The sequence below is a fragment of the Lissotriton vulgaris genome, chromosome 7 (assembly GCF_964263255.1).
Source record: "Lissotriton vulgaris chromosome 7, aLisVul1.2, whole genome shotgun sequence".
Taxonomy (NCBI): Eukaryota; Metazoa; Chordata; class Amphibia; order Caudata; family Salamandridae; genus Lissotriton; species Lissotriton vulgaris.
In genome coordinates this window covers 1,762,862,544-1,762,883,097 of record NC_141695.1, presented here as the reverse complement: position 1 = coordinate 1,762,883,097, position 20,554 = coordinate 1,762,862,544, and the positions used below count along the sequence as shown (strand labels likewise).

Here is a 20,554-nt window from a genome sequence, read left to right as displayed (position 1 = left end):
ATACACTTTTAGACACACCTCCCGCCACAAGTTCTAGAATTGCGAACTTTAGAGCTGGGGAGCTACGTACGAATCTCGGCATCAGCTCAAAATCCTGTGATTCCAGGTAAATCACTTTGTCTCCCCGTGCCTACCACAAATGAATGTGTTCTTCTGTAATGTAAATTGTGCTCATGCCATGTTGTCGAGTTCGTGCTAAATAATATTGCAAGGAAAAATAAAGTAGGGAAACTCGAGTTCACACACTACTGAACGCGCATTCTTAAGTGCACCAGCAGTGCACTGTGAATCGGAGCGTTTCACAGGCCTGTCACAGATAAGAAATGCTATCAAAACGAAATCCTACAAAACAATATACTACTGGCCGGCAGCAATTCATAACCGGACAACGTCGGGACGGGCTGCTAGTACTATTTTAAAATACTTATGTGTACTGTTGTTTCAGATTGAATCTTTAATGAACACTAGCAACAGTCAGGATAGAAACAATTTGTTCTGTTGTTCTAAAATGTTCATTCAATGTGTTTGCTTCAGATGGACCGGACACTCCAGTGATCTCTGCCAGTCCTGAGAAGGCGGTCTACCAGGTCGGCTCAGCTCTAACCCTCTCTTGCATGGCTGCATCTCACCCTTCTGCACTGTACACCTGGCTTCTCAACGGGCAATCCTTATCAAAATCAGGACCTGAACTACGCTTTGATTCTCTAACTCAGACTGACTCTGGAAACTATACCTGTAACACCTCTAACAATATAACACACCTTTCTAATCAAGCGACCCGGGGGATCCTCGTCCAGGGTGAGTAAACTTCTGCAGACTCCCTGAAGAGGTGGTAGGTCCTCCCTCATATAGATGGTGCTGGAGGTGGGCTTTTTCAACGGTTGTCTTTCAGTTTATGGATCTTTTCTTTTTTTCCCTATTGTCTTCTCTGCAAGTAGCTTCTTTAATTTACTCTTGGATATAATGTGCAATATTTAAGATAGGTGAAAATTCAAAATTTTTAAGGTGCTAGTGTGTTTTGAGAACTACCTTATAAAAGTACTTTGGTAATCCACTAGCTAAATTGAGATGTTAAACAAGTTTTTGAAAACAAATAATTATACAACACCTTTGATCAGAGCATATTCGATAATGTGTTTTAGTACTGTTCCTCTAACTAAACAAAAAAGTGAGCTTAGTATCCTTTACACAACAGTTGTGTCCTACTCAGTGGTAGTGATGTATTCTTTACACAACAGTTGTGTCCTACTGAGTGGTAGTAAGGTATCCTTTACACAACAGTTGTATCCTACTCAGTGGTAGTGATGTATTCTCTACACAACAGTTGTGTCCTACTAAGTGGTAGTAAGGTATCCTTTACACAACAGTTGTGTCCTACTCAGTGGAAGTAATGTATCCTGTACATAACAGTTGTTTCCTACTAAGTGGTGATAATGTATCCTGTACACAACAGTTATGTCCTACTCAGTGATAATAATGTATCCTTTACTCAACAGTTGCATCCTAATTAGTGCTAGTAATGCATCATTTATACAACAGTTGTGTCCTACTCAGAGTTAGTAATGCACCATTTACATTTATTTTGCATATATAAATCAAGATTGGCAAATTGTATTTTTGCATTTATACAATATATTTTGCAAATCTAAACATTTCAAAAAACTGTGTAGAGAAAAGTTTATTATAAACGATTACAAGTTGAATCAAGCCTTACTTTCTACTTTGTGCAAATCTTTAATTCAACTCAGCTAGCAACAACAGCCATAAAGATAAACTGAATGTTACAAGAGATGACATCACTAAGGGCTTCAGACTCCAATATAAAGACACCACCAAAGGTTCTATCTTCTTTCTTGCTGTGATGTAAACATAAAAGATGAAAACAGTGAAGTTTATATTGGCTGCATTGAACATAGCAACTTAGAGATGGGAAGACCAGAAATGTGAAGTCTAGCTAATGTGAATTTAGGAACAAGCAGCTGCAAATTAGAACAAAAAAGACCAAAACCTGAAAAGTGGAACCAATTAAAATGGATAAACTTTGCCTCTGTCTTTTTCTTACAATTAAGACTTCCTACCTGATAAGAGGAAATGTAGATTTTACTTCCAGCCAATGATGGTAACTTTATGCATTATGTACTGCTTGTACCTCTACCAATAGGAGCAAAAGGCTTTCAAGGTGGAACCATAACGCTAGGCTTGCACTTGTAGGGAGTCAGATGGACTGCCCGCTAAGAGGAAGACTATAAGTAACTGTGCCACAGGGAAAATGTGCAGCAAAGTGACCTCTCTCTAAACAAGCCTTTTGGAGGACACTGCACAGCCAGTGCTGAGACCTTCTGCAGATCTCACTCCCTTGCAGGCAAACCGGTGAGAAGACATGCAACACAACTGACATCCACAAAGAGATGTAACAAGCAGAAGGGTCATTCTAACTAATACTATTTCAAAGGTGACACATTACAAATTCCCACAGGTATACAGTCAGCCAGAAGGTGACCATTAGAAGCATCACACTGATAAAAAAATATATATATATTTATAAAAAGTATGTGTTCACAATTAAATATTGAAATTAATGTTAGTAGAAAGGGGCGTTACCAACTAACTTAAAACCACGTGGATAAAAAAAACATCCCCAGTACAGCCAGCTACGTGTTCACTAAAGGGCAAGAGTGCATTGTTTTTCATATCGATAATCTATGCTTAATACTGGATGTAAAAAAATTGGAAAAAGACCATCTTCCCATTTAGGCAACGATTAAGATTTGCATGGTAGGGGTGGGCTGAAAACTCCACACTTGTAACTACCAGTACTGTTCAGTAACACAAGCCAGATCTGTGCAATTAGGAGTAAATACTCATGGAATGAGTAATAACTGTGTAGAACTGGATTTACTTGCATGAATTCTGCAAGAAATCCCAATACTGCAGGGTGTAACAAAGACATATACCACTTGCTCAGAGCAGGAGGTTGTGGTCCATGTTTCGAAAGAGTCATGTACAGAGCAGGAGGAAGCCATGGGGGTTGGGGGTGGGGGAGAGTGCTCCGGGGGAGGTACAAATACTAGAGGAGGATGCCAAGTCATCGTTTTGAAACAAGCAAGTTTGAGTGCCAGTTAATCAAAGCAACAGTTAGTGATAGCTGGGCTGCAAGTCCAGTGTAAATTCACAATAGGCCTTTTGAAACCAGACAGCTAGCACTGTCTAAAACAGGTGTGGGTTATAAAATCCATAGTATACCTATACAGTGGTGTAGATTACCAATTTTCTTTGTTATTCATAGAACATTCCAGCTACAACTGGTGTAACGTACGTCTATCGGTAAGAAGATGTGTATTTATGACAAATGTAAACTTTTTATTTCTAGTTCTTAAACCATTTGTAGAACACATCTTTTCTTTCCACACATACTCCTCTGAAAACTTCTGTAATTAGTCACCTCTGCTATGCTTCCAGCATATAACATCAACTAACTGTGATAAAAATGTGCAAACTTTATATACACCTGCTTAGAAATACCCAATAAGTTACATCTCAGTGTGGGTGTTAATAATATTAGCTAGAATGTCCTTGGTTGCCCCCTTAGTACACAACTGAACACCTAAAAAAATGTGTTTGTTAAGAAAGAGTAGATGTGCATTTTATCAATTTGGGAAATGGTTATTTAGAGCAAGTCTGTGACTTTGTTAAACAACGTGTTGTATTTTGTTGTCGTAGTGAGGTGTTGTGTTGATATGTTGTTACTTTATGTTGGGACTGTACTGCACTGCTAATGTATTATTCAGGTTTTGTGTTATTGTGTTTAAGCGCTGCACAATCAATCAATCAGGTTTAATATAAAGTGCGGCTACTCACCCTTAAGGGTCTCAAGGCGCTGGGTGTGGGGGTCTGCTGTTAAATCAAAGAGTCGGGTCTTGAGGTCCTTCCTGAATTGCGACAGTGATGGTGATTGGCTGAGGTGCAGAGGCAGGGATGTCCAGGTCTTCGCAGTGAGGTAGGAGAAGGATCTTCCTCCAGCTGTGGTCTTGTGGATATGTGGGATGGTGGTCAGGGCTAATTGGGCGGGCAGAGATGTCTGGTGCAAGTGTAGAAGGAGAGGCGGTGGTTGAGGTATGCAGGTCCGATGTTGTCGAAGCATGTGTGAGGAGTTTGAAGGTAATTCTTTTGTTGACAGGTGGCCAGTGAAGGTCTCTCATGTGGCCGGTGATGTGGATGCAGCGTTGTAAGTTTAGGATGAGTCTGGGGCAGGCATTCAGGATGTTCTCCCACTACCACATGCTCACTAGGCACGGTAAATGCTTTTTAGGTGGCAGGGATGTATGGTGTTTAGGGGTGGGGAGGGATTAGTAAATTAAAAGCATCCAAAGTAATTGATTAACAACGTAAAATATATAAATCCTAAATAATGTCCTTAGAAGTAAAGCTCTGAAATAAACACCTCTGTCAAAACTGTTTCTACAAGTAAGACCTGTAGCCATTGCTTTTACGGCTTAAAAATAAACATGCAAAGGCCAATTTAAAAACAAACACAAATATTCTATGAATTGGTTTCTGGGAAATGGTCAATGCAATTAATCTTGCAAATTTGCAATGAACAGTTTGGTTGAAAAGATTTCTCAGTAATGATATTCCATGAAGTTGTTTATCGATTAAATCACATTCGACCAGTTTGGAGCAACCTAATGTTCTGATGTGAGAAGCTTAGTTAAAGTGAGCTGATCTTGAAGATAGATCATGTAGGATTCAGAGTTTCTCCTCCTCTCCTCCTCTCTACTGATCTTACAGGGATGGTTGTTTTCCATGTTGCTCTAGTTGCATATTTCCTTGCTCTTTAGTCATGTCACACTTTCAGTATTAAAGAATAGCGTCTGATTCCGTATGAACCAGCAAGGGTCAATGCAGACTTTATAGTAAGGGATTTGCTTTTAGTACAGATTAAAATGATTTAGCTTACCCCATGCAGAGTTTGAACATATATGCACAATTGATAACGATCAGAGAAAGAAATATGCAGTGCACCTACTTTAGCACATCTATTCCACAGAATTCAAACGTGTATTGCAGCTGTGAGGATGACCCAAACAACCAATGTGTAGACAGTATATCCCTGAGGGGGTCACCATTGGCTTGCAACATATATTTATTTTATTAATTCTGCCATCCATTTGTTTTAATCAGAATTCATAGAGAGACTTCATCAATGTAAGAAAACGACTTGTGCTGATGAAAATATGTGTATATATTAATCAAGCTTATTTATTCACTAAAAAAAGGGGAGTATATATTTTTATATCCAACCAATGACCATGAACATGAATTACTTAATTTCATCATTGCATGGGTATTATGAAAAAAAGAAAATAGCAAATGAATTGATTCAGATGTGAGACAAGAACCTTTAGCGTATCTTGGACACATCTAGAACCAATTGTCGTTTCATCATGGCTTCATCCAACCTTCGTGATTCCATGACTCAACAATTTATAGTTATGTATAAATTGACTCTATTTTGTTTCAAACACTTTTCATTTATGAAAATACATTTACATGAACATTTAGTCTCACAGCCTTTTTCTAGTTTCATGTAAGAAACTGTGAAGTATAAATGATCAAAATGTTTAAAATGCCTATGCTCTTTGTAGGAAATCAGAAACCCGTCCTATTTATTTGCATTCATTCATTTGCTAGCACATGGCTTCAATGTCTGTTTTTGCAGTAGGAAAAGAGGGAAAATATGAGGAGAAGGACAAAGGAAGAAGGGAGCTTTTTTGGTTAATCTGCTGCCGATTTCTCTTTCAAACACATTCTTTTTAATGTCTTTTAGTAATATCTTGTCATATATTTTATGACAGCTGTTTGATCATGGGGTTTTACTGTCACTTACTAATTATTCATGAGACTGTCGTACAGGTCAATGGATCTTTGATGTCAACAGAGATGTAAGGAGCTGAAGTCAAAATAAAACATTATCAATTATTTAGAAAATCTGTTTTTCTGGTTGGCAGAGGTATGCACCCTGTCCAAGCAGGAACCACAATCCCAATCATGGTAAAACAGATGCTTACCATAAACTAACCTGTGCTCAACCTTTGGTAGCTTGACACAGAGCATGCAGGCTTAACTTAAGAGGCAATGTGTAAAGTATTTGCACGATACTGCAACCAGTAACACAATGAAAATACAACAAGACCAAAACAACAAAATGACAATAAGTAGAAGTTGAGATATTATTTTTTTTAATTAAATGTAAAAATAGCCCTTAGAAGCAATAAGCTGAGCGGTGCATTGTTGTCGATCTCGCAGTCAAGTTGATGCATCGATTTTCTTCACAATGTGGTGGCAATACGCTGGTTCCCAAGACCATATGGCAAGCTTAGAGGCAGTGGTTCTATAGATTATGGTCTGGGTTTTTCCACGTAGTAGAGGGAATTCGTCGATCTTCCCACACTGCAGAGGCAATGCAGCAGATAAGATTCATTGGGTGTTTCAGGCGATGCGCTGATTCTGAGTGCAATTTGATGATTCTGCTCTCGCTAAAGTGACAATGCGTTGGTTCTGCTTCCCGTAGATAGAAGATGCACCAGCTTGATTAGAGCAAGCACTTAGGTCCAAAAGCAAAAACCAACCCAGCAAGCCCTTGGAGATTGCTCTGGGTTCAAACAGAGTCCAGTTCTTCCCCAGCAGGGCAGAGAGTAGCAGACAGAAAGGCAGTATAGCCTTTTAGTGCAGAATTTCAGCAGAGCGACAATCCTTCTAGTGGCACAACAGTTTCTCTTCCTGACGGAGTTCCTTTACAATTCCAGTTGTGCCTTTGAAGTGGGAGTGACTTCAAAGAAGAAGTGTCTTTGAAATGTGCAGAGGACCTTTAGTCCTACCCTGGCTCCAGACTCACTTCGGGGGCTAATAAACCCTTTGTGTGGGGACAGGACACTGCCTATTCAGGTGTGTGTGTAAGTGGTTCTCTTCCATCCTGCCCAATATGAGCCATCAGGATGCAGATGGGCAATCATGCACATCTAACCTTCGTTTGTGTGTTGCTCTCTAGAGGAAATGCACAAAGTCAAGCTGTTACCCACCCAGACATGTATTGGAGACAGGGTGTAGGCACAGAGAGCTTTAAGAACAGAGAAATACCAACTCCCTAAAAGAGGTATTTCTAAAATAGTAATGTTTATACTTACCATTCAAATGATATATTTCAAATTTCAAGTTAATTGTTTGATTACTTAAAATCATTACAAAACGTTAGAACCATATGACTCACGTATACATATATGAATTTAAAAAGGAGCAGAAGATGAACTTTGATTAGTACAACAGCAGTGCAATAGTCTAGCAGTAAAATTGAATAACATTTAAAAAATGTCTGAATGTGCGTTTATCTGTACAGATCATCTTGTTAAATAACATGGCAGTAACAGAGTGGTTTTAAAAAAGTTTAAATAGGGGAAATAAGTCAATATGACAGCTGGTTTTGGGGAGCTGAACGCGGTGTCCATGTAGGCCTTGCGGAGGGGGGCCGGTGGCCGCTTGAGATTTTATTACAGGGTGATGTCTGGGCCGACCGACAAAAGAAATGCTGCCTTTTCTTTTCCCAACGTTTTTACAGCTCTGGCAACACATTTCAATGATATGAAACATGACATAGCTACTCCTTCTTAATCAGGAATTACAGTTTAAAAGTGTAATATGGAATTCACAATGTTACCCTATGAGATGAGTAGGCCTCACAGTAGTAAAGAATGAATTTGCGTGTTTTTCACTACCATGACATGCACACAATAGAAATACATGTCCTACCTTTTACATAAACAAGCACCCTGCCCTATGGGCTACCTAAGGCCTTCCTTAGGGATGACTTATGAGTAATGAGAAGGGAGGCCTGGCAAGAGATTTGAAATGCCAAGTCGACGTGGCAGTAAACTGCACATACAGGCTCTACAGTGACAGTCCTGAGACATATTTAAAGTGTTACTTTCTTGGGTTGCACAGTCAGTGCAGTTGGCTCACTAATAGCATTTAATTTGCAGGCCCTGGGCAAAGGTAGTGCACTCTATCAGGGGCTTACAAATAGATGAAATATCCCAATGCTGTATAAACCAATGTTACCATCTGTAGGGGAGAAGCACATGCACTTTCGCACTCACCAGCAGGTGTAAAGTGTTCAGAGTCTTAAAGCCAACCAAAAAGAATCAGCAAAAAGAGGAGATAAGCAGGCAAAAGACTTGGGGGAAGACCACCCTAATGCTCACAGGTCCAAAACATGCTCCCCACACCCACGTGATAGCAGGTAGAGCTACCCAGCCTCTAGAGAGTTCTCTTCATGTAGTTCTTCAGCAGCGAAGTTTACAAGTACTTCTCCAGGCTGACAGAATTCCACCCATGCTATTTAGGTGTACAGGCTGAGCCACCTTCTGCATCGACAGAGTGTTTCTCATCACATAAATGGTATGCCACTATCGACGCAGTAAGCATAGCTGTTGGCTAACATTACTCTATCGCCGCCAGGGTGGTGAGATTGCCCCGAGTTTATTGAAATTTCACAGTTGTGTTGGCAGTGCTATAACAGCAGGTTGCTGATGGAGGGATTATGTTGAGGACACAGTCAACATTGGACTAGTCCTGAAGTTGTAGGATGGATGTTTGCATCACACATCTTATGTGTTTTGCCTAATTGTCGCACATGCATACCACCCTATGAAGTACATTCAGACCATGATCCTCTGCTATTCAAGCACAGCACAACATTGTCCTGGAGATGTTTGTGCTAGAGTATTCTGGGTTTATTTTTTGCTCCCTCTGTTACCTGTGCATTTTACATTTTATTGTATTTTACTTGTGGGTCTAAAGAATCATTCAATGTAATTACATTATAATAGCAGGGAAGAGAAAAACTAATTTTACCACAATTGTTTGGAGCCCAAATTCAAAATACAACCATATCTCAGAAGAGGAAAATGTTGGACTAGAATAGTTGACAGAGTGAATGCTGTAGCAAATACCCTGCGCACATGAGGAAATTAGGACAAGGTGGAATGACCTTCGTGGGACAGTACATTTTCTACTCTCCAATCATCACCTGGATGCCCAGGTTCTCCCAGCCCCACCTCCTTACAGCATTTGCACTGGAAGGAGAAGGTCATGCAGATCCCACTTCCTGAAGGCTTTGCAGTAATCCCTGGAGTAAAGACTGGAAAATTAGACTTTTGAATGTACCACTAAACCTAAATCTCACTTTGCATTTTTATTTAGCTGTGGCTAAGTGTTTTGAACTTTTGTTAAACAAATAAACCGAGATATAGCAGTATAATATGTTTTGTCTTGTTTGTTGGTTTGAATGTATTGGGTTGTAATTAAGACTACAGGTTTCAATCTCTATTACAGTTGACATGATGCAATGGTTATTTTACACCAAATAACATATTTTATGTATGCGGTTTGTATTATAAATGTCAGTTTTTTGCTTTTTCTGCTTATTTTCACTAGGTATGTTTAACTTGCAGCTTTGCAACGGTTGTGCATGTGTAGTTGAAATTATTACAATTAACATGATGCCTTGTTTGTTATGTGAAAATGATATTGCAATATTATTTTGCTCTTTCTTTCTTTTCTGTCAAATTTTCACATATGTTGAAGAATTTTGTAGTTGATATATCTTTATTCCATGCTATGTTTTTAGGTGTGCTTGTGTCTAATGTTGTATGTTGTCCTAACCTTGGTATCTTATTGAATTGATAGCGTTAGTTTCGCAAATCAAAGATTTCTGACCTAGAAATGTGAAGGTATTGTATTTGTGTATTTGTGTATGCAGAATATGAGTTGCCTTTTTTTAAACACTTTTTTTTTAAATAAATGTACTCTGCAATGTGTATATGATGAGTATTGATACATATCCCCCTAAGTTGGGTAATTTTTAGAATGTTTGGTCTCGTTTCTGTCACATTTCTCCTCTCTTCAGTGTTGCATTGAATTTTTGGTATATCTTATGTAGACTTTCTAATTTCTTTTAATTTCATGTCATCTTTTTACCTGCTATTCTAAAGTTGTTTTGTGTGTAATTTATTATAATACCACTGACTGAAAGGTAGATTCAGTATATTATTTAACTTTTTCCTTTGAATCTTCTTCAGTTTTAGCTTAAAACTCATTTGACATATAATCCAGACTTTTACTACTTTTACATTCATTATTGGTCTAACTCAAAGATTTCTGGGCTGACTCCACTCATGATAGTCCGGATGATGAGAAGCATCCTTGTCTACCTGGTCTACCTGGGCAGGCAGCTCCAAGGAGTCACACTCGGCCCACACCAACACCCCCCACCCCAGCTGTTACCATACCTGAGCCTATGGGTACCTCCACTTACTATATTCAAACTAACATCACCCCAATCCTGTGCCCCCCAGTCCTGGCTGCAGTCGAACAAACACCTCACCACCTCTCTTTTAGCCAAGAACAAGTAGGATGGGGCACTGTGGGTCAAGGCACATGGTAGGAGTATAGAAGTTGTGAGAGGGAATCTGTGGGCCAGCAACGTGAGGCCACTGGGTTCACTGTCACCCAGGGCACCATCAACCAAGTCTTGGTATCCCTCCATCAGTCCAAAGACATTATAGCCTAGGTTCTTACAGAGCTCTGGGAGATGAAGCAGTTGCAGAAGGAGCACAATGTACAGATGGCAAGTAAGTAAATTTTATTTGCATAGTCAATTAAAACCATTGCAATACAACCATTTAAAATTACGTCTACACATAAAACATTTCTCACTACAAGCATAAAACTGCATCTGCATAAATAAAATAGTATACATTCTGTTTCAGATTTCCCATTTAAAATCATAAAATTGAAAACATTTTAGACGGTCTTTATTAAATGAGATTCAACTTGTAATTTAATGATATCTGAGAGTTAATGATGGGTCAAGTTTTGACATCTTCTTTTCCACCACCTTCATAAACTTCACAAAACTACAGTTCAACTGCGGGTCGTTGGGTGCAAAGCAGGCAAAAACTGCTTGTCTTCGTGAGCGTATTCCTCGCTGGTTAAATTGCAATTTTAACAAACGTACAATGTACAGATGGAGAATCTGATCTCCAATTTGAGCTCCCCGACTGGGGTGCTACAAGACATTCACACCCTAATGTGCAGGGTTTTTCCAGCACCATCTTCCCTTTGTTTTGTCAAACATGATCTAACTACAAAAGCCTCAGCCACAGAAAGGGAGGCCCTGCCAAAAGAGGCAACACCTACACCCACCTCAGTCTCTGCAACTGTGGATCCACAAGCCCCCCAGGAGCACATGTTTATCAGGACCACCAGGGGAGGATGGCAAGACCACCACCAAGAGACGCAGAGCCTAGTTTTCCCCAGTGTGTGACTACCATTGACCCTGTGGACTTTTCTCTGGACACATGTGCCTTTCTGATGCCAGTTGTATTTTTGACATTGTATTACAAACATGTTTGGCTCGTCAATATCAGTTTCATTCACCAAGATCTATTTTTATCATTGTTTTACCTTTTTTGTGTACATCCTGTTTTAGTTTAGTTGGATTTGGTGAATGAAAACAAAATTACCAAAGTCAAAGACTGCTAATGTATTTTGTTTCTCAATGTACCTATCATGTTTCCCTTACATCACACATAGTAAAATGTAAATAATGCTTGTTTATTCATAAATAAGTGCTTTGTAGCTAATGTTTCTCACAATTACCAAAACAAACTAATAGCACTAAATGTAACCGATGGCTTTTATTACATTGTTAGAATGAAATGTTTGTCATTGTTTACAAAAACATTACGACCCATGCTGTATCCCAATTATCAGTGCCAGTTTAACATTTACAGTTCCGGGCATTGCCAGCTTAGAAGACTGTAATATAATCCAAAACTCAACAGACACACGTTCATTGATTTATATCATCAGCTGGAGCCTGATCTTCTGAGAATAGTAATCAAACATCAATAACACCAGTAGTGAAATTCCTGGCGTTACTCCATTTTGTGGCCACAGGATCATTCCAGAACACTGTTGCAGTATCTGGTGCAATGGCACAACCAACTTTAAGTGGTGTGATACAAGAGGTTTTTTCTACAATGATGAGACACATCAGCAGATTCATACAATTAACACAAATGAGGATTTAGCCAATATGAAGGGAGATTAGCATGCTTTGGGTTGCATACCACATGTGGTTAGAGCAATTCAAGCACCATATATTGGAATGGTGGCGCCATCCAACAAAAACAAAATGTCTACTGAAATCCGAATAACTTCAAATCAATAACTGCAAGTTGGTTTTGTACAAAATATGTACATCCAAAGTGTGTGTCTTTCATAGGAACAATCCATGTTCACTTTGTACTTTGCAAAAGCAGCATATTCCTGCAGTTATCACAACTTTAAAATGTCCAAATGAAAATGACATGGTGAAGGGTCCTAAAACAGATTAAAAACAAAAAGATTCAATGAATTACATTGCAAAATAGACACCTTAAACATTTATAATTTTAAGGACACCTTTTGTGTAGATGATGATGCACTAAAGGGGAAAAGGACAAGCTAATCACAAGCAGAAATGTTTAGGTTATAACCGGACATCATACATATAATCAAATGACATAGTGCTTAAATATTATCAAAACATATATTTTTTATTTTTATTTTGTTTTACATTATATTTTGTCATTTTCTTCCAGAAAATCAAAAAATATAGAATTCTGTATGTTTTAAAATTACAATGCATCAACACATATTATGACATATGAGACATAATCAGGTGAATAAGAGATTGGAACATAGAAAGGAGGGTCAGTGGTAGATGGAACTACACACGTTTCGGCAAGTTGCCTTCGTCAGGACACCGTCTCAACTTTCACTGTTTTTATGTCTGGGCACCCTTAAAGGGTTGATTCCAGTTGCAAAGTGAAACGCAGATAAAATGTACAGAGTCCCTGAGTCTTATTGAATTAACGTCAGCAAGTTAGTTTGATCAGTAGATTGTCTCAAGTTTTGTTATTTTATTCCAAAACTCTACTAGCCTGGACTAGAGAATTCAGTCCAGCTGCAATACATAACTGTAGTGGATAAGGGTTCGTGGTGGTTGGTGTTCTGTGTGCTCAGGGCATCGTAGAGCAGCAATTAGGATCTAGGTATGATAGCGTGCCGGTAACATAACATAACAGGTGTATTTGTAAGGCGCACGATTACCCGTAGGTGTCCTGGCCCTGAATAACAGATGTTTATTGTTACCCAACTCAATGGTACTCATTTTATCGACCTCAGATGAATATAAGGCTGAGTGGACCCACCGGGATTTGTACCTCTGAATATGAGGTCGAACACAGGCCCCTGCAGTGGCTGCTTTAGACCACTGAGCCACCAGACCTGGCAACATATAACTGTAGTCGGTCCCTATATGGCCAAGGGTTCCTGATGGTTGGTGTTCTGTGTGCTCAGGGCATCGTAGAGCAGCAGTTGGGGTCTAGGTCTGATAGCGTGCCGGTACCCGGGATGATGATGCAGTAGTCAATGTGTCAAAACTTTGACCAACAAAGTTCTTTGCTCTGGATTTCACTTAACTTAGCCTTTCTAATAAAAATGTCCATCACAGCTATTTATCATTATTACCTTACAAGTTGGTTTGAAAATGACATCTAGATGTGCGTCAATTCCTTACTCTTCACCACTATCATCTTCATTTGACATTTCAATATTATTGCCCGATGGCTCTTCATGGTCTCCTTCTTCTGCAATGTATGGGATATTCTGTCTCAAGGCTATGTTGTGTAAAATGCCGCAGGCAATGGTGATTTTGCACACTGTGTGTGGTAAAGGAGGTTATCCAGCAATCTTATCCAGACATCAAAATCTGGCATTTAGGAGCCCAAATTGAAACGGGCTTCCCCTGGAATTATTGGATTCCTCAATGTTGGTGACAACCATGGTTGGTTAGGATACGCTGAGTCTCCTATATAGAAAAGGTTAGATCATTACACTTTAAATTAACCAAGCAATATTATGACAGATTGTACTTACCAACACACTGACGTGTGCAACCACCTATGGTCCTGCCTGTAACAAATTAAAGAAGAGCGTAAACAAAAACTGGAGAATTCTAACCTCAGCAAGCATAGAGTGGCCCAAACCCAGGTTTGCAAACAAAAGAACCAGAAACCTAAAGGACATGTTGGTACACACAAGACCCCTTCCGAGAAAACCACTAGCAGTCACAAATTCACCATGGGACACCCGCCCAGTGGTGGGACACTACCCCTGTGGCTCCTGCTCTGTATGTCCCTTAACTAAGGTCACAAAAGAAATACAACTGTTGCCAGACTTTAGATGGAGACAATTGAACCACCATAATTGCAATACGAGCCATGTGATCTACATGATCACATGCCCATGTAGAAAACACTACATTGGCATGACGTGCAGAAAAGTCAAGCAACGCTTATGTGAGCATCGAAGTAATATCAAATGTAAGAAGATCATGACTAAGATGTCTAATCATTATTTGGAAGCAGGACACACAATCAATGACCTTGAGTGGGTTGTTCTGGAAACACTGACTAACAGAGACCACAACGCAGAAAGCATCCTTTTTGAAAAGGAACAAAGATGGGTGCATAGACTGGGAACTGACCGTGAAGGACTCAATGACAATATTCCGTGGGCAAGTATTTATAAGTAAACAATATGCGACGAGCCACCCAACCAACGATCAGAAATAAAAGAGCTCTCTATTAGCGATCCAACAATATCGGAAGTAGAGCCGAATAAATAGTAAAAGAGCAAATTTCAGAACTAATGGGATGTTGTAACTCATTTGTTCAAATTAGACCGAAGAAAATACTTCCAGAATAAGGCGCGAATAAAGACCCAGTAATTCATTCTGAAATCCGTTCGAAAAATAAAGATCATCACAATGGGTCACTGTGAATTACGAGAACTGAAAGAAAACAACCTTGGGGTTTTTATCTGAACGCTATAATCATAAACCTGAATTCAATGCAAATTGGGTAAAACAACCGGAACATTCGAAAAAAGACTATAAGTAACTACTGTTCGTCTGTTTACATTGCCATTCGTACATAAATGCACGAACCCGGAAGCTATACTGTTTCCGGGACCATCAGTGGAAGAGTCAGAACCAGTTGAATAACGGAGTGACCGCAGGTAGCAGGAGACACAACGTCGACTAAACCGTAACGTATTTTAAACTCTGATATATTAACTGAAGTATAACCTGTCCTTATAGCAGGCCCCGCTGACCAACGCGGATCCCAATGAGGTTTTAAAAATATCGTTCGAAGGCACGTGGAATGAGCAGACACGTAACGGAGCTTGGCATGGTGTGAATGTACCCTACATTGTTTGTAAGAACAACGCCCCTGGAGGAATATTAAATAAGCATTCTTAATTTTGAACCTCATGATATGAATGAACAATACCGAGCCTGAATGAGTGCATTAAAATCGCATCAGAAGGTATATGAAATGCGCCTTCTAGTGTATGAATCTGATGATCTAAAAGAATGAAACTTAACTATAACGAGTGTATGAAAACTACCTCTGAAGGTATATGAAATGCGCCTTCACCAGTCTGAGTGTGACTACTGAATGGCATTATAAGTAGCCAGAGAATGATGCATTACAGAAAAACGAGTGCGTTCAATGTCTCCTCAAGCTTGCTACATTAGAGATCATACAACCTTCTCTTACACTGAATGCATGACAGGAGAAACCACTCCGTCTTTAGGCACGTAGCTACAAATGACTTCACACTGTGTTTGCCGAACATGAGAGAGTTGACCCTGCCCAGGAAATAGGGAGATCAGCTAGAAGTATTGCTTTTTTAATTGCCACACCTTTGTGCACTAGATGTCCCTGGTATAATTGTACCAATTTGTAAGTCCAATGTATACCTGAAGAACCCCTCCCTTTGTTTAGTCTGTTAAAGAAAATGTTTTTCTTCACAGGTACCTTAGGACCTTTAGGAACCACATTAAACGATGTTCCTCAACACAGATACACTAAGTATTTCTTAGTAGTATATCTCACGTTTTTATACACTTCACCCCCTGGTCCTGAAGAAAGCCCACCCGACCATCCTGGCGATTGAGGGCTGAAACATGTTGACCTACACCATTTTTCTAGTGTGAATGAGTCATAATAACTCCAAGTCACCTACATCAATTTTATTTCCTCTTGGAACCAGAATGAATAAATAACAGTGTCTGGAACCTAGAGATCTTTAATACACCTTCACTGTATCACGAGCACCATTACTGGTCACTACTGTTTTAACAAAGGGTATTACCTCCTGGTGGAGGTTGCATAACCACTAAACCCTATGATTATGCAAACATGTGTGAGGGAAAGCGGAGATCAAAGATATACCGCTCAATGTTACCATCAACCAACACGTGAATGAGGGTTTTTTATTGGGACTTGAAAGAACCCTTCCCGCATACCCAATGTTATGCAGGACAAGTGATCCTTCTCTTTTAATTAGATACTATATGATTATAGGGAACTGAACGGATCACGTAATCCTCCCCTTTCCCACATTGATTTGGAATCTCCTTTGGCCCATCATAATATGTCTGGTGGTGTCTATTTGACACCGCCACCATATTATTCCTTTTCCGCCCCGGCCGCAAGGCGACGGGGGCGGAAAAGTGGCAGACGGTCTTTACATCCGCCGCGGTCCCCCCCGCCATCCTAATATGGCGTGGGGGAATTCTGGTGATGATGACGGACAGATTGCCCCCGCCAGGCCGGCGGTGGCTACCGCCATCCTAGCGGGGGCAATCCGCCCGACATCATAATAGGCCCCCAGGTTCGGTAGTGTGTTCAATAATCGAGTATTCAAAGAGGGGATGTCAAATTTAGTAATTTGGAAATGATTTGTGACCTGGCCGCCACCACAGAAGGTGAAGAGTGATTAGGAATGGAGAAACGCACTGCAAAGTAGTCTGACCAAAGTAATGATAGCTGAGGGTACACAATAAGATCTTAAATGTTTGAAAATGGAATCTAAGAAGTGACCCCCCCCCCTTGTGTGTGGCTACAATGTCAATTAGATTGGGGCTTAGAGCTCCCTGATATTTAGGGAGAGAGCAAGTCTGGGATTGTCGAGCACCAATACCCCACACAACCAGGAGGCCAGTGGATGAGAGCACTGGATACTGTGAAGTTAGGAGTAAGGCATACAACCTTACGCAGTACATTTTCTTCTCCAGCAATGTTACAGGCACAGTTGTTGCATATCAATTCCAAACAAAATATCAATATAGAAGCTCATTGAGCAAATATATAACATCCAATTTTTGCAGTACATATATTAGTTTCAAGCTATATGTTGACATAGCAGCCAGTGGACCTGTATCCTGAGATATTTATAACGATTCTTACACATGCTCTCAGGTGAGTACTCTCTGGCCTGCTTTTACACACGGCATCATGACAATTGTGAGTGCACCAGAAGGTACCCAGTCCGTGGCGCCTAGAAGTCTTTGGTCCTGGAGGCCATTGGTAGTCCCTCTGCATAAGTATTCAATTGATCCCTGCAATACGCCATCTCTTTCAGCCATTGTGTCTCTGTCCCTCACCAGTGCTTCGCCACTAGCCGTTTTTCCAATAAAGTGGATACAGCCACTAGCCTCCATGTTGCAGGGTTTTAATGGTTTTATTAACCCCGCCAGATAGATGTTTTTTTTGACAGAGTTTTATATAGTGCGAACTTGACCTGAATCGGGTATCAGAGCGCTTTACATAGCACCAGTTGCATTACATGAGGACACGTTCATTTTTGTTAGGCACGGGGACATTAAGTGATTTGCCCAGAATCACAGGATGTTCAGCTGTCATGTTGTGAGAGAAACTTACAGTTTCTGACACCATTTGTGTTAAACACAAAGTGACTTCTAAATTTACATTCCCACGCCAGATGTACAAAATCGGCCATACCGATCCCACCCCGCCCACATCTTGAATCTGATCTAGGCCCGAATTGCTTCAACTTGGCAAGTGTATAGTACATCTGGTGTGAGTACTTGAAAAGTATTATACAAAGGTTGCAATTTTGCGTGAGGTTCTCGGTTAGCGCGCAGCATGCCACCCATTCCTGCCAGGCCAGTGGCTTGATAATCCTGTTGTTCCACCTGTCGAAGGTGGTTGAAGTTGATACTTCATTCTCTTTCTGAGAGACATTACATAGTTTAGTAATTAGGCCTTTAATACCTGTGATGGTTAATACCACCTGCAGGGCGTCGAGGCATCGCAGCTCTGCTGGGAACTCAGGAAATAATGTTCTGACTGCTGTGCCTAGCCTAGTGTATTTGAATCCCATCATTACCATGTATGTTCACCCCCTGTGAACCTCTACAGGGACAGGAATTGACCAGTATTGTACATGTCTTGGTCCTCCTTTACCCCTCTCAGCGAAAGAGATATCTACAACACTATGCGGGTGATCAACCCGTCTAATCACTTCATCGACCTGCTACCACCACTCATCTTCAAAGACATCAACGATTCCATCCTCCCCCTATGGACTTAGATTATCAATGGCTTGCTATCACAAGGCTCAATCCCCGACTGCTTAAAAGTAGTGCAGATCTCAACCATACTAAAAAAAACTAATGCAGACAGATCAGATCTCAACAACTTCCGGCCCATCTCCACCCCACGCTGGCTAAACTGCTGAATTAATGCATGCAAATGCTAACACATGGAGTATTTCCAACTGCTGGACCAGCATCAGTCCGGATTTCGTAGAGACCACAGCACGCAATCTGCTCTCACTCAGATTTTGGATTACATTTTGCTTATTCTAGACCACAAGGAATCATCCCTCCTGATTCTCCTCGACCTCTCTTCAGCCTTCAAAACAGTTAACCACAACAATCTCTTATCCAGCCTTGAACATAGGATGGGCTTCTCAGGGCCGGTATTGCGTTGGTTTACTTCCTTTCTACATAATAGTTCACAAAAGGTCAAGATAAGGGAATCCCAATCACAGCCCCCTTCAGTCTCGATGGGGGTTCCACAGGGGTAGGCACTATCGCCAGTACTCTTCAATTTATTCCTAGAACCCTTGGCAAATGCTCTGAATACAGCAAACATCCTCTTCCATATGTATTGGGATGACACTCAACTCTATCTGAAAATCACCTCCCCTGAAGACTTCGTCTCACTCAACTCAACCCTTTTGGATACTCAAAACTGGCTAACTAACAACCACCTCATGCTCAACACCTCCAAAAGGGAATTCCTTCTCATTGCTCCACCTAAACACACCCCAAAGATAGACGACTGGCTGAAACATCTTACGGCCTTCAACTGCATTCCCCGCATTATGGACTCTGCAAAATCCCTCGGAATCACACTGGATAAGAACCTGAACATGCAAAATCATATTAGCAATTTAAGCAAGGGGGCCAATCGCCAGATGAACACCCTAAGGAATCTAAAACCTTTCCTTCCACAGGAGGACTTCAAGATGACGGTACAAGCTCTGGTGCTACCTAGGCTAGACTATTGTAGTTCCACGCTCTATGGACGTCCCAAATATAGCTTGGCCCCTCTAAAAGCATCCATTAATACAGCAGCTAGACTGCTCACTGGTACAAAAAGAAATGGGCACATCTCCCCAGCTCTCAAATCCCTAAACTGGTTGCAATACAAAGCCAGAATTCAGCTAATGATAGCCTATATGACTCACAAAGCCCTTCATCTCAAGACTCCCACTTACCTGGCTCAAAAACAATAACTGTCTGGAGATTGCAGACAGTCAAGAAGTGCAAGCTCATGGCTCCTAAAACCACAGATCTCTCACAAAAGGAGAACGTGTCACTGAGCCTTATCAGGCACTGCCACAAAGACCAGGAACTCTCTTCCCCTGGAAGTCTGACAAATCTCTTCCACGATTACCTTAAAAAAGGAAGTAATAAAAAAGGTCCTAATGACTAAGTTCCTGCCTTAATCAGCTCTGGCCCACTGCTCACTGATTACCACCATAGTGATAACAAGACTGCTGGACACCTTTGAATCACAGTGCTCACCTGCCATGCTCAGTTATGTAGCAAATATTATCAGATTTTCTGCTTCATGGCTTGTATCCCACATACCTTAACTGTGCGTGTGTGTGTTGGGCTCTGTGTGTGTGTGTGTTGGGCTCTGTGTGTGTTGGGCTCTGTGTGTGTGTGTGTGTGTGTGTGTTAGGCTCTGTGTTTGTGTGTGTGTTGGGCTCTGTGTGTGTGGGGCTCTGTGTGTGTGGGGCTCTGTGTGTGTGAAGCTCTGTGTGTGGGGGGCTCTGTGTGTGTGGGGCTCTGTGTGTGTGGGGCTCTGTGTGTGTGGGGCTCTGTGTGTGTGTGGCTGTGTGTGTGTGTGGCTCTGTGTGGCTCTGTCTGTGTGTCTGCCTCTGTCTGTGTGTGTGGCTCTGTCTGTGTGTGTGTGTGGCTCTGTCTGTGTGTGGCTCTGTCTGTGTATGGCTCTGTCTGCGTGTGGCTCCGTCTGTGTGTGTGTGGCTCGGTGTGTGTGTG

General features: G+C 40.9%; 1 protein-coding gene across 1 annotated transcript in view; it reads left to right on the top strand.

Annotated features, from left to right (window-relative positions):
* Positions 1–20,554, top strand: part of LOC147706610 (cell adhesion molecule CEACAM5-like) — a 771,610-nt gene that overhangs the window by 58,709 nt on the left and 692,347 nt on the right. The window contains exon 4 of the mRNA XM_086929639.1: positions 535–798. Coding sequence (XP_086785765.1) covers positions 535–798 — 264 coding nt within the window. The remainder of the gene's footprint in view (positions 1–534; positions 799–20,554) is intronic.